This window comes from Homalodisca vitripennis, chromosome 4 (genome assembly GCF_021130785.1).
Source record: "Homalodisca vitripennis isolate AUS2020 chromosome 4, UT_GWSS_2.1, whole genome shotgun sequence".
Classification (NCBI taxonomy): Eukaryota; Metazoa; Arthropoda; class Insecta; order Hemiptera; family Cicadellidae; genus Homalodisca; species Homalodisca vitripennis.
In genome coordinates, this window is record NC_060210.1 from 75,894,948 (window position 1) to 75,911,045 (window position 16,098).

A 16,098-nucleotide genomic window follows, 5' to 3' on the forward strand; every position below is an offset into this window, starting at 1 on the left:
TCGTGAAAGTAGTCATTAAATAAATGGCATGCTTCCTCGTATGATCGTCTGTTATTTCCCCAACCATCATAAGAAGTGTTATACGTTCACGTTCGTCAAGCGACATAGTGTAGTTGAGAACTACAAGCAATACGACAAACTCTTTTGTACTAAAGCGCACTGATAAAATGGATGGACAGCACTACTAAAACAAGAAAACTAGAATAGCCTACTATGAATAGACTGGCTAATAGGAAAGTCCTAACTGCGACCCAAAGATAAGAGATTTCTAAGTTACTGTTATCATCAATATATTAGGACCAAATCTGTAACCCTTGAGGATAACTAATGTCATATTCACTTCTGTACAACTGACAAGCATAATGTAGTAGTTATGCAGTATTCGTTTGGTTGCAGTTTTGCTTTACTGGGGTTATGGTAATAAAATGTAACCAAGTAAAATCTTTGAACAGCCGCCATTTTGTACTGGATCAATCTTTTTGAGTGCGGTTTGCGGCATTAAACTCTGCTAGATAAGCCCTTTAAAATGATGTCCATATTGACCTATGCTCCTATTTAATACCGTAGTTCCAAAAGAGGTGTAGTATTGATGTACCAAAACTGTTATCGTTCAGAAAAATATTATACCCGTGCAGGACTTTATGTACACCCTGTATGTTCTGCGGTAAAGAGAAAGTCCAACTTCCTGCCTTTCAAAAATATCCTGAACTTTTGCACAGTCTCTTTACTCACGAACATCCTGAGGCTGAGCATTTTCTGAATAATATTCGAAAATACAACAGTTGTTTCCAAATGACGTCGTTTGGAGCAAAAACGATAAAAGAATAACATTTTATGCCAACATTTGAGAGAACAAGGACAAGTCTATCACAGAGTAAGGAGTGATGCCTGAAACACGACAGCAGCCGTCTAACCTTCATATTATATTTTTTGTTGGTAATGACAACCATGAAAGAGACACTCACTATAACCAATATCTCGACTTGTAGGCCAGCTCGAGAAAATTCTTCATGAACATGACAAGAATATATCGTTGCCTTCAAATCTGCTGTTGAGTTTGTTCCCAAAAATCTAACTAGATTTCCGGGCAGTTATCAGTGATAAAAAGCCTTCGAATACTCATAGGGGACGATACAATACTACTAACACTAACGAATTCAGTCTTGATTGTAGACCAAGTTTTATAAGCGAGACATAGTTCTCCACTTTAGGGCTAACGAACTGATAACAAACAGTGGCCTCCATCGGGGGTTTGATTCTCTTCAGTATCCCATCATGTTCTGCCATGGAAAAGATGTGTAATGTATCAATATTCCTCATCTTGACCTAAACACCAATACACCACTTAAGAAAACTGTACTTGCTGATTCGACAGTTATGTTAATGGAGCGAGAAGGCGGACGACATAAACCACCACCCTTCATGAAGCGTTTAATCAAAAAGTTACTTTGTACTGAGAGGCGGCTAAAAATTAACCTCTTTCTTATAACTCAATACCCTGCAATTCTCGCACTCAACCGATAACTGAAAAGGTTGGAGTCAACGATGATGAATTTGAATCGGTGTCTGATTTGTCTTCCCATTAAGTTTCCTAACTTAAGAAGAATGAATGGTATATCTGTGAACGACCTAGGCATCCACGACAAATGTCCCGCTAAGGAATCGATTGGAAATTTGAGAAAGGGGGACATTGGGCCACAGTGTGTAATTCTATAAAGCAATCTAGTGTAAAGTAGAATTAACACTTTCAAAGATAAAGGGCAGAAGTAGACTCCAAGACATTATGCACATTGGCTACATCTCACAAATGTCTTTCCAAAGCAACATTTCGCCTGGTTATCAATGGAATTGAAGTCGAAGCCTTAATCGACATAGGAAGCTCTAACGGTTAGAAGATACAACATTCGTAAAAATCCAAATATCTATGGCGTCAACCAGTCAAGTGTCTTCTACACTTGGCCATTGTATTGTTGATATGGAATATAACGGACATAAATACCCGCAAGCAAAACTCCTAAACCTACCTGATTTATGCACTGATATGATAGGACATTATATTCTTCACCAACATTCAACTGTAGAGTTAAAGTTTGGTGGAGGACGCCCATACTTGAATGTATGTAACCTTCTCAGTACCAAAATCTCAGATTATGGAATCAGACATTTGTTTATCTGGATGACGATACTACTGGTCGTCAAACCAGGCTGAATACGATCGTAATCTTTCCAGATCCATGAAAGTAATCAAGAAATACAATCTCACTGTAAATAAACACAAATGTAAATTCATTGTGGAAAACATGTCTATGCGATCTGATCCAAATCGATTGAAGTCTCTTTTAGAATTCCCCTACCTAAACGATAATACAATTCTTAAACGAGCTCTCGGTATGCTTTCTTACTATGTCAAATGGATATCAACATTTTCTGAGAAGATTCTGTTCCTCACTAACATAGATTCATTCCCTTTAAATAGTAAAACGAAGTAAAAGCTTGCCTTCAAGCTTTTAAAAGAAGAAATAGCAAGTTACAGTATGGCCAGTTGATGAGACTATACATTTCACTGTCGAGACAGATGCGTCTGATTACACTATAGCAGGCACTCTATCACAAGGTGGCAGACCTGTATGTTTATTCTCAAGAACACTTACTAAATGTGAACAACACCTGCCAGCAATTGAAAAGGAAGGCCTTGGAATATTTTATTCCCTTCAAAAGTGGAGGCAATTCCTGATTGGACGGCGATTCAAATTAATTACAGATCAAAAGTCGATTTCGTACATGTTCAACGAAAAGCATAATAGCAAAGTAAAGAATAATAAAATCCTGAAATGACGACTGGAAATAGTACCATAATGTTATGATATTGTCTACCGGTCTGGCAAAGAAAATGTTGTAGCAGATCCTTTTTCACGCGTTTCCTCTCCTCTTTAAAACTCGGAATCTGGAAAACTTTATCAGATGAACGCAGATATTGTATATTCGGGTATTGTGCGAATGTTTCACTTCTTGAAAAGCAAGAATCTTCCCTATCTATAGATGGTGTGCGTAGGATGTCTGCTATATGCTCCGTATTCGCAGAAGCCATAAGAATCTATCGCAAACCTATAACTACTTTAGTTAACGCTCTAGCTCCTTTTGAGAGACTAAATATTGATTTCAAGGGACCGATCACCTCAGTTACACGAAACAAATACATTATAACCATCGTCGATGAGTTTTCAAGATATCCGTTTGCTGTTCCATATTCAGATACATCAGAAATTTCAATAATTAGAGCTTTGACGTCAATATTTACCATATTTTGGATGCCTGCATACATTCACTCCAAACAAGGTTTTGCCTTCATGTCCAGATAAATAAAGGACATCTTACATTTAATAGGAATTGCCACAAGTCACTCATCACCCTACAGTCCCCAGGATAATTCTCAAGTAGAACGCTACAACGGAATCATTTGGATAACGATTTCATATATCCTGACAAGTAAAGGAATGAAGACAGAACAATGGGAATATGTTGTTCCAGAAACCTTGCGCTGTATTATTTTCTTATTATGAACTGCCACAAACGAAACTCCACACGAACACCTTTTAAAACACCCAAGAAGGTATTTTTATGGACAATCAAGTACGCAGTGGATGATGAATCCTGGTCCAGTACTGGTCAGGGGACAAGTGCGAAATAACAAATACGAATAGATATGGTACGACACAGGCACAAATTGTTGAAGCTCACCCGGATTACGCTCGCATAAAGTACAACGATGGGAGAGATGCAGTTATCAACTCGTCACCTTGCAGCACCACCCGAAGATATTCTACAAAATGAGGGACGTATCATACCAGCATCTTCAGACTCTGATATTGCATCCACAAATACAAATCAATATGTAACTCATCTCAAACATGGAGATCGGGTAGCCAAGAATTGAATATCAGCAAGTGGAGGCCCCTATTGAACTTAATAATAGTACCGTAATCCATCTTGAAAATGACAATCCTTCCCATATGACAACTCCACAGTCAACATATCGGCTAGAGCAGTCAACAATCCGTCGCTCCTCCAGAGTGAGAAGCCCAATATATCTCAGAGACTATGTTTAAATAAAGTAGGAGTGAATGTAGTATCATCTTATATATTTTCTATCTTAAACAGCTGTTTATTAATTCTCAATATTTATGTTCACTGTTTAACTTCTGTAAATCGATTTATCGAAATATAGCATTGTTTTAAAACCATTTCAGTTGATTGAAACTTTAATCCATTTCATAAAAAGAACCTTATTTTTTACTTTTGTTTCATAATATCCTCGCCAATTTTTAGTTTATATTCACGCAAAATAGAAACGCGAAGACTAAACTTTATTAAAAAGTTGAGAAGTGAAAACTATATTCACTTGAAGGATATCTTGAGAAAAGGTAATTGGTCAGGTATCGCAGCTGGTAACATGGAAGTGCTGCCATCAAGCCTCACTACATGCATGGGCTTACTCAGGATGCCATGACCTATACCCATCATTTTGGTCATTTAGATCTGTTTATAACTTTTATGTACAACACAAAATGGCAAGAAATATGTGAATAAATTTTTTAATCAAGTTTGAAAAATTAGAGACATTTGCATAATACTTTTCGAATGTTTTAAAACCAAACGACACCTATTAAAATAACGAAGTCATTTGGATTCTTAATAAGAAGTCAACTTCAAATCAATTCTAATCACCAGAATCGTTTGTTGATGTCCAAGAATATAATACTTATTCACAATAATTATAATTATATCAAGAAAGCTGGGAACAGCTGCAGTTTTTTTTTTTAGTTTGTAATCATTAAAAAGGTCTGATCTGACAAACAGTGACAGCATCTGACTCTGACATGACATTGAACGGTAAGAAAGGGGGAACTATGATTGAAGTAAGAAGATCTAAGAACTTATAATACGGAAGGCGGTAGGCTGGTAGGCAGGTTGTTGTTATATGGTAGTGGAGTACTTCTTGTTAGTTCCTAAAAGAACGATTTTAATTTTATATTTGTAATAGTTATCCCTATGAAGTATTTTTACCCTCGGTTTGACACTTTATAATTTTGTTACATAGGTTATGTTGAAAACTTAACTAACGAGCCTAAAATTGTAAAGTGAAGGAATAGGCATTGAGTAAAGTAGTTCTTCCACAATGAATGTAACAAATTGGGATATTGACAAATATAAGTCTGAGCATGAAAGTGAAGAACTTTGGAAGCTACGAAAGGAATTTTTGACTAAACATAGAGATAAATATCCTGAAACTAAATTACTTAGTTTAGCTCAAGTATTTGTCAACATAGAGTATCTTGGATGCAGGTAAGTGCATTTAGCCTACAAAATAGGCCTATTACATCTCATAGAAATTTCCTGTAGGCCTAGTATAGAGATTCATTGATTAAAGACCATACTGTGGGTGAGGTTCATAGCTGTTTTTTATTTCTTACTCATTGACATGGCAGTAATATTGACATATTTATGTGAAAAACATTTATATTGTCGACCATCCATAGATAGTAATAGATATAATGATGATATTTATTTCAGCAACTTGACTATGATATTTCATTGTTTTACACCTGCACGGGGCGTTACATGGTCTTGTTATATCCATGAGTCAACCTCGTATTGGTTGCTGCTGACATCAGTGTTGCGCTATCTTTGGGTAAACATAATAACAATAATACTTAAAGCAGTGGTGTTTTACCCAAATAAATTAGGTTTTTCTTAATTAATTTAGACTTTATTAGAATAAACGTTCGTATCGAGCTGACACAAGTGCCTCAGGCCATCAGTGTGACCACTTGTGGCTACAGCAGTACCTTTGATATAAACCAGTTCAATGACGAAACAAACAATAACATCCCTTAAGGTAGTACCCTTCACTAAAAAACCATATTATTGAGAGTCTGATGACGAATGTCTTCAGCCATTAATGCTAGGTAGGAAACGCATCTTGACAAAGCAAACAAATAGGCCTATTGTAAATTCACCTAGCCATATCCTCCTACTATCTTGCAAGAAGTGTATTTCCACTTTAAATGTTCTACAGCTTGATTATTTGTAATTTTTATCGGTACTTTGGGATTATACCGACCACACCCAGACATGAATCGTTATTTCACATTTCGTTTCTACTGATTACTAGATTAGCGTAGAACAATATTTCGTCAATATAAAACAGGAATTGTCTTATCGCAAACACCTCCCCATCCTCAGACAGAGGTCAAAGTCGAGCGTCTAGTAGATAACGTGATTGCAGAGTCTCGCCGCCCGTTCAGCTGGTGCATCGCTTTGTTGTACTTCCGTGTTTTACCTCTACATTTCTCCAAACACAAAAATTCAACAAAAACAAACATTTACCAAACTAAACTTTTTATTAAAAAAACACTCAAAACTTGTTTTTATTCTTGATCACATTCCGCCACCCAAAATGCGAGTGCCTCCGGCCATCAGCGCGGGCTTCGGCAGCACCTTCGGTGCTGCCCCGCGCTGATGTCGACGAAAGAAAAACATCCCTCGAGATAGTACCTATCAGTAAAATATCAAATTCTAGAGGGGCTAATCAGAAATATAAATTGAATTGTAATGGAAAGGCAATGATGTACCGTGCAAATCACGTGATGCCGCGCGGCCTGCCGTAATCAGGATTCTCGAGAAAGATAAGATAACAGCGACAACAATACCGATCACAATACCTGGAAATGCTTGTAAGTTTGTAATTTTGTAATTGAAGAGTTGTTTTTTCGTTCTATCATGTTTGTTTCTATAAATTTCTATTTTTGTGTTCTTCATACTGGTGTGGTCGGTATAATCCCAAAGTACCTTTTTATCCCCTAAAACCCGATAGTTTTTATTAGGAGGACGACTGCAATACGTTAATAAAGCAATGTTACATGTGTGAATAAAAAGAAATTTGAAATTAATGCAAATCAATTTAACCAAACTTTCTACAAACGAATAAATAATGTAAAATCAAACAACTTAATAAATGACCAGTAACATAATCAAAACTTCATAATTTCGTTTTTACGTACAATCTACTTAGTCTATAATCCAGCTGGTAATTTCTCATCACATAAAAATATCTTTTCCTAATTTAAAAACAACAAACGATTATGGTGAACTATTACTTTCACTCTGAAAAAACAACCAATTTAAAATAGAATAAACTAATTCTGGTACTTCAAGGTATTATCTCAAGCCCACTATTTTCTTACCAGGGACCTAAAAGAAAATTACATTATTAGGAAGAACAGATTTTATTTTAATTACTGTGAAAATTATGTGTTATTATGATCATCTTTTCTTGTTTTCTTTTCAAAATGAAGAAATTTTGGTGAGTAGGAGGTCACTCTCTCCCTTTCTACTATTTATTATTAGGTTATATACATTTTTATCATAAATATAAAAAGTCAAAGTTGACATTTATGACCAATCACGTAATCTGAGCTTGAATTTAGGTACTATCTCAGGGGATGTGTTTCTTTTTTCGCCAAAAGTGCGGGGTGGCACCAAAGAAGGATCTGGCATCTGATCTGAGGTCGGGAAAGTACAGATCGGAAATGTTCCTAGCCTTCAGTCTGGGCTTAAGTAGTGCCACCCTGCACTACTGGCCCCGTTGACAATAACTGCGTGTTCTCCATATCAGTTCACCAACTGTAATGAAAATAAATGTTATCGTTTTCGCTCCACTGCGTCTGATTCAGATAGTGGTGATCAGTATAATGACATATCATGGATGGGATGTTTGCTATAGCCACATTAGCTATAACCATCTTAAACCACTTTTAAAATGTTATTTAAATAGTATACTTTTATTTCCAGTAAGAATTTTAAGGTACTTGAACTTATAATTCCGCAAAATTTGGACCAAATTGGGCTTCTGCAGGTCAAACTGCCCTAGGAAAGGGTCAGGGTGGGTTGGGTAAAGTGCCCGCACAAAATTCAAAAAATGTACTGTCAAACCGTACATTCAACAAAAATTATAAATGTGTTTGAATTTTAGATTATATCTTAATTAGTCCTGTGATCTAGGGGAATTTTATATTAAATCTGTAATATTTAAGATAAAGCTAACTCACCTTTAGAAAAGTACCTGTTCCCCAAAGCAAATGAAATGCGTTTCCCAAAGCAGATGAAATGTATTTCTCAAAAGCAAATAACTACGAGGGCAAATCAAATATAAACAGTAATTTTCAAAATTATATTTATTGAATAATATTATACAGAAACTATACCTTCAACATTTTTCAATGTAGTCTCCTGCATTATCTACACATTTCTGCCACCGATTTGGAAGCTTGAATATTCCCTGTTCATAAAAAGATTGAGGGCGAGTTGTTAACCAATCGCGCACGTGCTTTTCGACGTCTTCATTGTTTTCAAATCGTTTTCATCCAAGTGATTCTTTCAGGGGCGCAAAGAAAAAATAGTCACAAGGGGACAGGTCTGGACTGTAAGGAGGGTGTTCGAGAGTTTCTCAGCCCATTTTTTCCAATTTATCCCTTGTCAACAATGCGGTGTGAGGCCTTGCGTTGTCATGGAGAAGGATGACATCTCTAATGGGCACACCTCGTCTTTTGTTCCGGTAACGTGTTTTTGCTGACTGTAGCACCTGGCAGTAGTAAGCCGCATTCACTGTTCGTTGATCGTGAAGAAAATCAATGAGTAGAACTCCCCTTGAGTCAACAAAAATTGTTGCAAGAACTTTTCCGGCTGAGAGACAAGTTTTGGCTTTCACTGCGCAGCCTTCATCCTTCCTTCGCCACTCCTTACTTGCCATTTTCAATTCGGGAGTGTAATGGTGGACCCACGTCTCATCACATGTGACGATGCGCCTAAAAACTCTTCACCTTCTTCTTGAAATCGTTGCAGAAGTCTCCCAGCAATCTACGACCTGACCTGCTTTTGATTTCCGGTCAACAACCTCGGAACCCAGCGAGCACTAATTTTTCTGAAGCCAAGGTGGTCTGTGATTGCAGACTGAACACTCCCGTAGCTGATACCAATTTCCGACGAGATTTCTTGAACAGTTAACCGGCGATCACCTTCAATAAGCTGTCGAACCGCACTAATGTTGTCATCTGTAAGACTTGACCTTGGGCGTCGACCGTGACTTTTGTTTTCAACACGTTCTCGGCCATCCCTAAATTCTCTGGCCCACGTATACACTCGATTTTGAGACAGAGTAGTGTCCCCAAACTGTGCCTGCAAACGAGTAAAAATTTCTGAAGACTTAACACCTTCATGTGTTAAAAATTTTATGACAATGCATTGCGCAACAGATGGATGTACCTCTCGCTCGGTCATGGCTGTACTGAAGGCAGAACACAACGCTAGTGTGAAGCAAGCAGTCCCCCCCACTCCTATTAAGCAAAACAACAATCACCCACAGCCGCATCACGTTCGAACGTGTTTGGTACAGTCAACAGCAAAATTACCATTTATATTTGATTTGCCCTCGTATATTTGCATTTTGTTTTCATATAAGCACTTAATGGCTGTCTTGTCTATTTTACTTTATCAGTATTTATTTTAATGTATGTAGCATGTGTTGTAGTTTTGTCAAAGTATTAAGTGTGGAGAAAAGGCTAGGCAAATCAAACGCAATTTGCTATTAAATAAGCAAAACATAATCTAACCTAGCCCATTCAGAAACCTATCCTTTCCATGTGGCAATGATTATAAGTGGTTAACTTTGTTTACCAATAGTTTATGAGTCACTGGAAAAAACCATTTCACTGTACCTGTCCTCTTTACTCCTATAGTCAATAGTCAAACTACTTTATTCTGTAATATGTACAAGGTACAAAGAATAGCATCACTAAAATAAAACTAAATACTTATATTAATTTTAAAACATAAATAAAAAAGTAACATCTTAACAATTTATCTTCAATTCTTCTTTAAATGAATTAATTGGTTTTTTTTATTGAAATATTCCTCAAAAGAATATAGAGACAAATTAGTTAAATAATCCTTTACTTCTTTTTTAAACTGTTTCCTTTATAAATTTTGTTGGTAAATTATGTAAATATCTAACACCTCTGTAATGTTTTCTTTTTGTAAAATTCGAGATTGTGTCGATCAATATGTCTATTAAAACGAGTATTATATGTATGTTTATTGGTTTTTAGTATCGGATCAAAAAATTGTTTTACATATTAGCTTATCTAAACTGCCTAGCATGTTGTAGTACGATCGTCTGAGTCCTTTAGTTCATGTATATAAATGACATTTTAGAGAACAATAAAATCACATTAACAATTTTTTGTTTATTAATAAAACATGTTATTGTCTTAAACATTATTTTGAAAAACAATAAAAAATATCAGATTCTCTTCTTATTTATTTAACCCTTTTAGAACAATTAAAGTTTTTGTGATTATTCTGGTATATACATTGAAGTGACTACTTTTTTCTGAAGGGTGTACAATAATATGAAAAACAGATACTTATAATTGTTTATCTTATCTACAATGATATTTTCTAAAATATAACATTATTTAATATTTATTTTATTGGGTACAACATTTTAAAACAAATTTTACTTCATCATTTTTGTTTAAATTGTTTGTTTACCACTAATTTACTATAAGAAAAAAAAATACTTGTGAGGGAACAACATTTTTCAGTTTCTTACTTCATTTTCCAAAAGAGAACAAAATGTTATGTTGAAAATAAGAATAAAAAATACACATTAAAACATTCACCTGTCACGACAGTTGTATTGATTTGATGCAACAGCTGTTATGTGATGAAAAAGATGTAAATGACTTTGCACACTGCAACACACACTTATTACAGTATCACTGCATAAAATATTCATAGGAATTTCATAGGACATATGTTAGCATGGAGAATCATGATATTACAATGTTTCGTAACCTATAAACATTGAAACAATAAGCGGACTACAGATAGCCCACTCGTCTTTTTCGGCAAGACTAGTGTGGATTACTTATAACCCACATTGTCTTCTTGAACAATGTATTTTGCAGGCTATAAATAGCCCACTTACTCTAAAAAGAACCTAGAGTACTGTTTATTTGCAAATCCACAAAATATTGGATATTTATCATGTTGTACAAGCTATAATACATGATATAATCAGGCCCGTACTGGGCCACCGGGACATATTCCAGTGTGCCATTCAGCCTGAAAATTTTTGCTGCCCTTCTGTTCCAATCTAACAAATTTTACAATTAGATTACCAAGATGAGCAGATAACTAGATTTCCATGATATGATGTCTCATGTAACAGCATAATTAACACTGTCTTGAGTAAATTACACCCATGCTTGGATGAATATTGAATCTTAATGGATTAAAACGCCTACGAGACAAGTTGCTGAAACTTGAAACTAACCACAACCCTTGTTTTGAAAATGACACAGTAACTTGAAGAAAGAGCAAAGACTGATGAAACTCTTAATAAATTGTTTTTGACAAACAATAACTGAGAAAAGAAAGTAATGAAAATGGCAAGAGAACTTGCTGAAGATGACATCGTTAAATCCCTTCCTCCTAAAGCATTGAATAAAATAAGAGAATTACTTTAGAACGTTGATAAAGAAAAGCTGAAAGAAAAACTTATCTCATCCATGAATGTATGCCCCAGATTTAAAATGCAAGTATGAACACCGCATATGAGTATGAAGATGTCACAGATGAGAAAATCGATAACCACAGTGATGATGTTGATCATCAAGAAGAAGATTGTCAGATTCAGTGCAGTGTTGGCGTCATGCAACAACTTGATAGAAGTGTGCATGCAATTGTATCAATAATCAATCATATAAAATTATATTAGGATATGAAATGTAATAACTTTCAAAAATATATAAATTTCTTCAAACCATCCAGTTCACTCAAATCTCTTGTGAATAAGCATTTTCATGTAAAAAAAGCACAAAACTTGTAAAAAACAAATTGTTATTATCTTTGACAAGCAAAAATGTATAACTACTGTTATGCATTCAAAAGCTGATAATTTGAACTCTATCGATCTCAGACACTGTTTTTGTTATATTTGCCATTTCCGCTCTGAATACATGGCTTCAGGTTTAGTTTGTAAATTAACTCAGATAACATTACATTTGTGGACATATTTGTTACATTCCTTAAGAAATTGAGTAGTAAATGCTGTTAATTTATTTTTGAATGTATGTAATCTAAAATTGTTACCCAGCAGGGATCACTTCTGGCTGGTTTATACCTTACAGTTGAACCCACCACTGGGCACAGTAAAAACCTAAGTGTCACTTCAATCTGGGCAATCTTATGATGTCCAGGAGCGGCACATCACTAACCGCAAATGTCGAGATTCTGGGGTTCATGGGCAATTCAATAGGTCTAGCCTACTTTGGGAGATGACTGTTGGAGTTGGTAGGGTTTGTTCCCTAACCTCAACAAGGATGTGCCACCCCCTGCCTACTTTGACTGGAGAGGCTCATTCAGATCTGGCCTCCTCTTCTTCCAGGGGGATATGACTTTGAGATGTAGTGCCCTAATTCTTCCTCATGGATCTCGATAGGAGGCGGCCCCTACTCCCTAACCTTACCCATCCTGTGATATTTCCTGTCACTCCAGAAGCAGCGCAAAGGTTCTTACAGGACTAAGTGCAATTTATAAGCTTCTTGTCCTAAGAGAACAAAAAAAATCTAAAATTGTCTTGGCTCAATTTTCTATTGAAAATATTTGAATGTATCAAATGAGCAAAAGAATTTAGCAAACAAGCATTAGCTCCCAATACACTACTTCTACCTGATCCCACCAAATGCTGTTCATCATCTTCGATCCATGAATGTTTTACTTTGTAGGCCCGATCCTCCCTATGATTATTTTTGCTTTTGATTATCGTAATGAATCCACTTTTCATCTCCAGTCATTATGGGATGCAAAATACTTTTCCGCTTTGCTTTTGGTGCAGCTGTTCGCAAGTAAAAACTCGCCTTTCATACCTCTTGGCTTCAAAATGTGTCGTACCCAAGTTCCTCGTTTCTGGATTATGCTCATGGGTTTTAGATGTACTGAAATGGTTTGTTGAGTTACTCCCCATATTGCTGTAATTTTTTCTTGTGTTAGCAAGAGTCTTCTTCCGATATGTCCTCCAATCCTTCATCTTTAAAAGTTTCTGTTCTCCCTTGATGTTCTTTATCCTCCGTGTCAAAATCGCCATCTTTGAACCGGATAAACCAAAACTTGTCCTTGCCACTCTTGTATCCCTTGCCCTTTCAAGGTACCCAGCATGGGCCTGGATATGGTCTCAACAAAATAGTGTGTTTGCTAAAAATTCAAATGCCTTTTCTAATGGGCTATAGTTTTACAATTTATAAACATACATTTTTTACTTTTTGAAAAATAACTGTAGAGAGTTTTAGTTAGTAAAATATATTGAGTACAAAAATATAACAGAAGTAGTTTGAAAGTATTAACCTGAGAATATACCAGCCAAATACTAAATAATAAAAATAAATTAAATACAACACAATGGTATTATTATTGTTATAATTCAATTCAATTCAATTCGTTTATTGCCATTAAATAACATATGTTACAATAGGCTTTGTCACATAAGTAAATTAAATAGTAGCACAATGAATTAAATAAAATAGTAGACATTTGACTTCAGTGTAAATTTGATGTAAGATAATTAGTTGTTAATCAATGTTTTGAATATAACAATTAAAATATATAACAATGAACAAATGTAACAATTAACAAAACATAACAATTAACAAACATAACAATTAACAAAATTAACAATCAATAAATACAACAAATAATAAAAATTACAAAATAAGAGAATAAATTATGATATATAAATATTACACCTAAAATATTATGTTATCTAATGAAACATTGTACAATTCGTCTAAACTATAAAAAGCTTTTTATAAAAACCATTTCTTAAGAACTAATTTTAAACTATTTACAGACAAAGACTTTACATTTAGAGGTAATTTGTTAAAAACCTTTATGCCAATATGTATGTAATTATTTTTCGTCTTACTTAGACATACAAATTTTTCATCAATAAGGTTTTTATTTCTGGTGTTATATACATGTTTACTGCTTCTTAAATTAAATTCTGCATAATGGTCTTTAACATACATAATTGATTGAATCATGAACACACAGGGTAACGTTAGAATACTCAGATCAATAAAATGCGGTCTACATGATTCAGTGTCCCCAATTCCCACTATACATCTAATCGCCTTCTTTTGCCATATAAAAACTTGTTGAGCCCCAGAGGAGTTTCCCCAAAGAGTTGTACCGTATAATAGGTGACAGTGAAAAAAAGAGTAATAAGCATTTAAAATAAGTTCCCTACTGGTACATGTTTTTAGTTTCCTTAATAAGAAAATAACTTTAGCCAATTTTTTACACAATTGATATTTATGTTCATTCCAACTAAGCTTGCAGTCTAGATTTATTCCTAGGAGTTTAACAGATCTATTATCAGTGTTTTTAAGCCCAAAAACAATTCTTTCAGTCTTTTTTTTATTAAGTAATAATTTATTATTTTCAAGCCATATGCAAGACTTTTTAAATGTGGTTTCACTCTCTTCGAGTAATATATTAAGATCTTTTCCTGCATTTAACAATGTTGTGTCATCAGCATATAAAACACAATTAGTGGATAAGAAACTTGGGAGGTCATTAGTAAAAATAATAAAAAGAAATGGCCCAAGTACTGAGCCCTGGGGAACCCCGTTTAATACTTTTTGCAGGCTTGATTGTTGTTCACCAGTTTTAACCACTTGATATCTATCCATCAAGTACGACCTTAATAGATTTAGCTCATAACAGATTAACATTAACAGATTTAGCTCATAAATCATAAAACCATATTGATTTTATGATAGAAATCTATTTATTTCAAAGTACTTATTGAGTTGTTCCTTAATTATAGCTTCTACAACTTTTGACATAACTGGGACTAGTGATATTGGACGATAATTACTTTGAGAGTAAATATCTCCTTTCTTAAAAACAGGAATTGTAATGGTAAGTTTCAGACACTTAGGATAGATACCCTCAAAAAACATCCAGTTTATCAAATAGGCCAATGGACATAGCAAAACACTGTAATCAAGACATAATTAGACAGCTTCTTGAATCAAGAACTGATTAATCTCGAAACTTATTTTAAGCGACGTGGTTTGTTAAATTGTAAATGAAGATCGACATATGTTGGTGAGCTCCATCTGACGCTGGTTGATCTATGTTACCTCCACTAGTGTAGTGAGTTTATCTTGGTTAGTTCTACTCCTGTGCTGCGGCAAGCCCCCGCCCCCTCCACCCAAAAAAATACGTAACAATGTATTCGACAATTAAAATCGGCCGACCGATCGTTTCGGACTTCGGCACTAAACTAGTGGTACGCTTTAAGCGGTCTTAACCGCGATACAAACGGGTTTTTGTACTTAAGTATTATTCAGTCGTCGATGTGAGGTCTCTGGACGGTATCCAACTCTTATTCTTGAGTGGAAATATTGTTTTGAAAAGACGTGTGTTAGATAGATAGCACAGGCCAAAAATGTAGTGTTATAAACAGGCTTAATAGTTCGGTTCGTTGAATAAAGAGGTGCAGCCCGGTTTTTAGAGTACACCAGAATGTCACTTGGATTTTTACAAAGTTTGATAAGATACCTTTTGCCTTTTGGAGAAGAAAGAAGTGGGTTAGTTACAACAAGTAACGTCGAGAAGGGGGCGTTTGCGTCCTGTTGCACAACAATGGGCTGAGGGGTGAGCGGCAGGAGAAACATTTAATGTCTAGAATTGGCGGTGGATAAGTGCCATCGTGTGGTACTGCCCTGCTGCTCACGTCTGCATTTGCCATTGTCGAGTGTTTCCCATATGTACAACAAACATTCAACTTTAAGTCTCCGCTCAATCAAGCGCTCACCACCAACCCCTCACCGCTCGTACCGCGGCCGAGGCCTCGGTTGGTCTATGAACGATTGCTCCTCACACACAGATTGTCATCAATTACAATATGTTAAAGCAAAGAAAGTAATGGTGTTTTGATATAACGGTCACATCCAAATCTCGACTGAACTA

General features: G+C 35.4%; 1 protein-coding gene across 6 annotated transcripts in view; it reads left to right on the forward strand.

Annotated features, from left to right (window-relative positions):
- The first annotated feature begins 4,831 nt into the window (after positions 1-4,831).
- The window catches only part of LOC124359544, a 116,414-nt gene continuing 105,147 nt past the window's right edge, over positions 4,832-16,098 (forward strand). For 5 of the 6 annotated variants that reach the window (XM_046812367.1, XM_046812369.1, XM_046812370.1 and 2 more), the window contains exon 1: positions 4,897-5,343. In XM_046812367.1, coding sequence (XP_046668323.1) covers positions 5,177-5,343 — 167 coding nt within the window. In that variant the 5' untranslated portion in view covers positions 4,897-5,176. The other variant, XM_046812368.1, reaches the window with a different exon arrangement.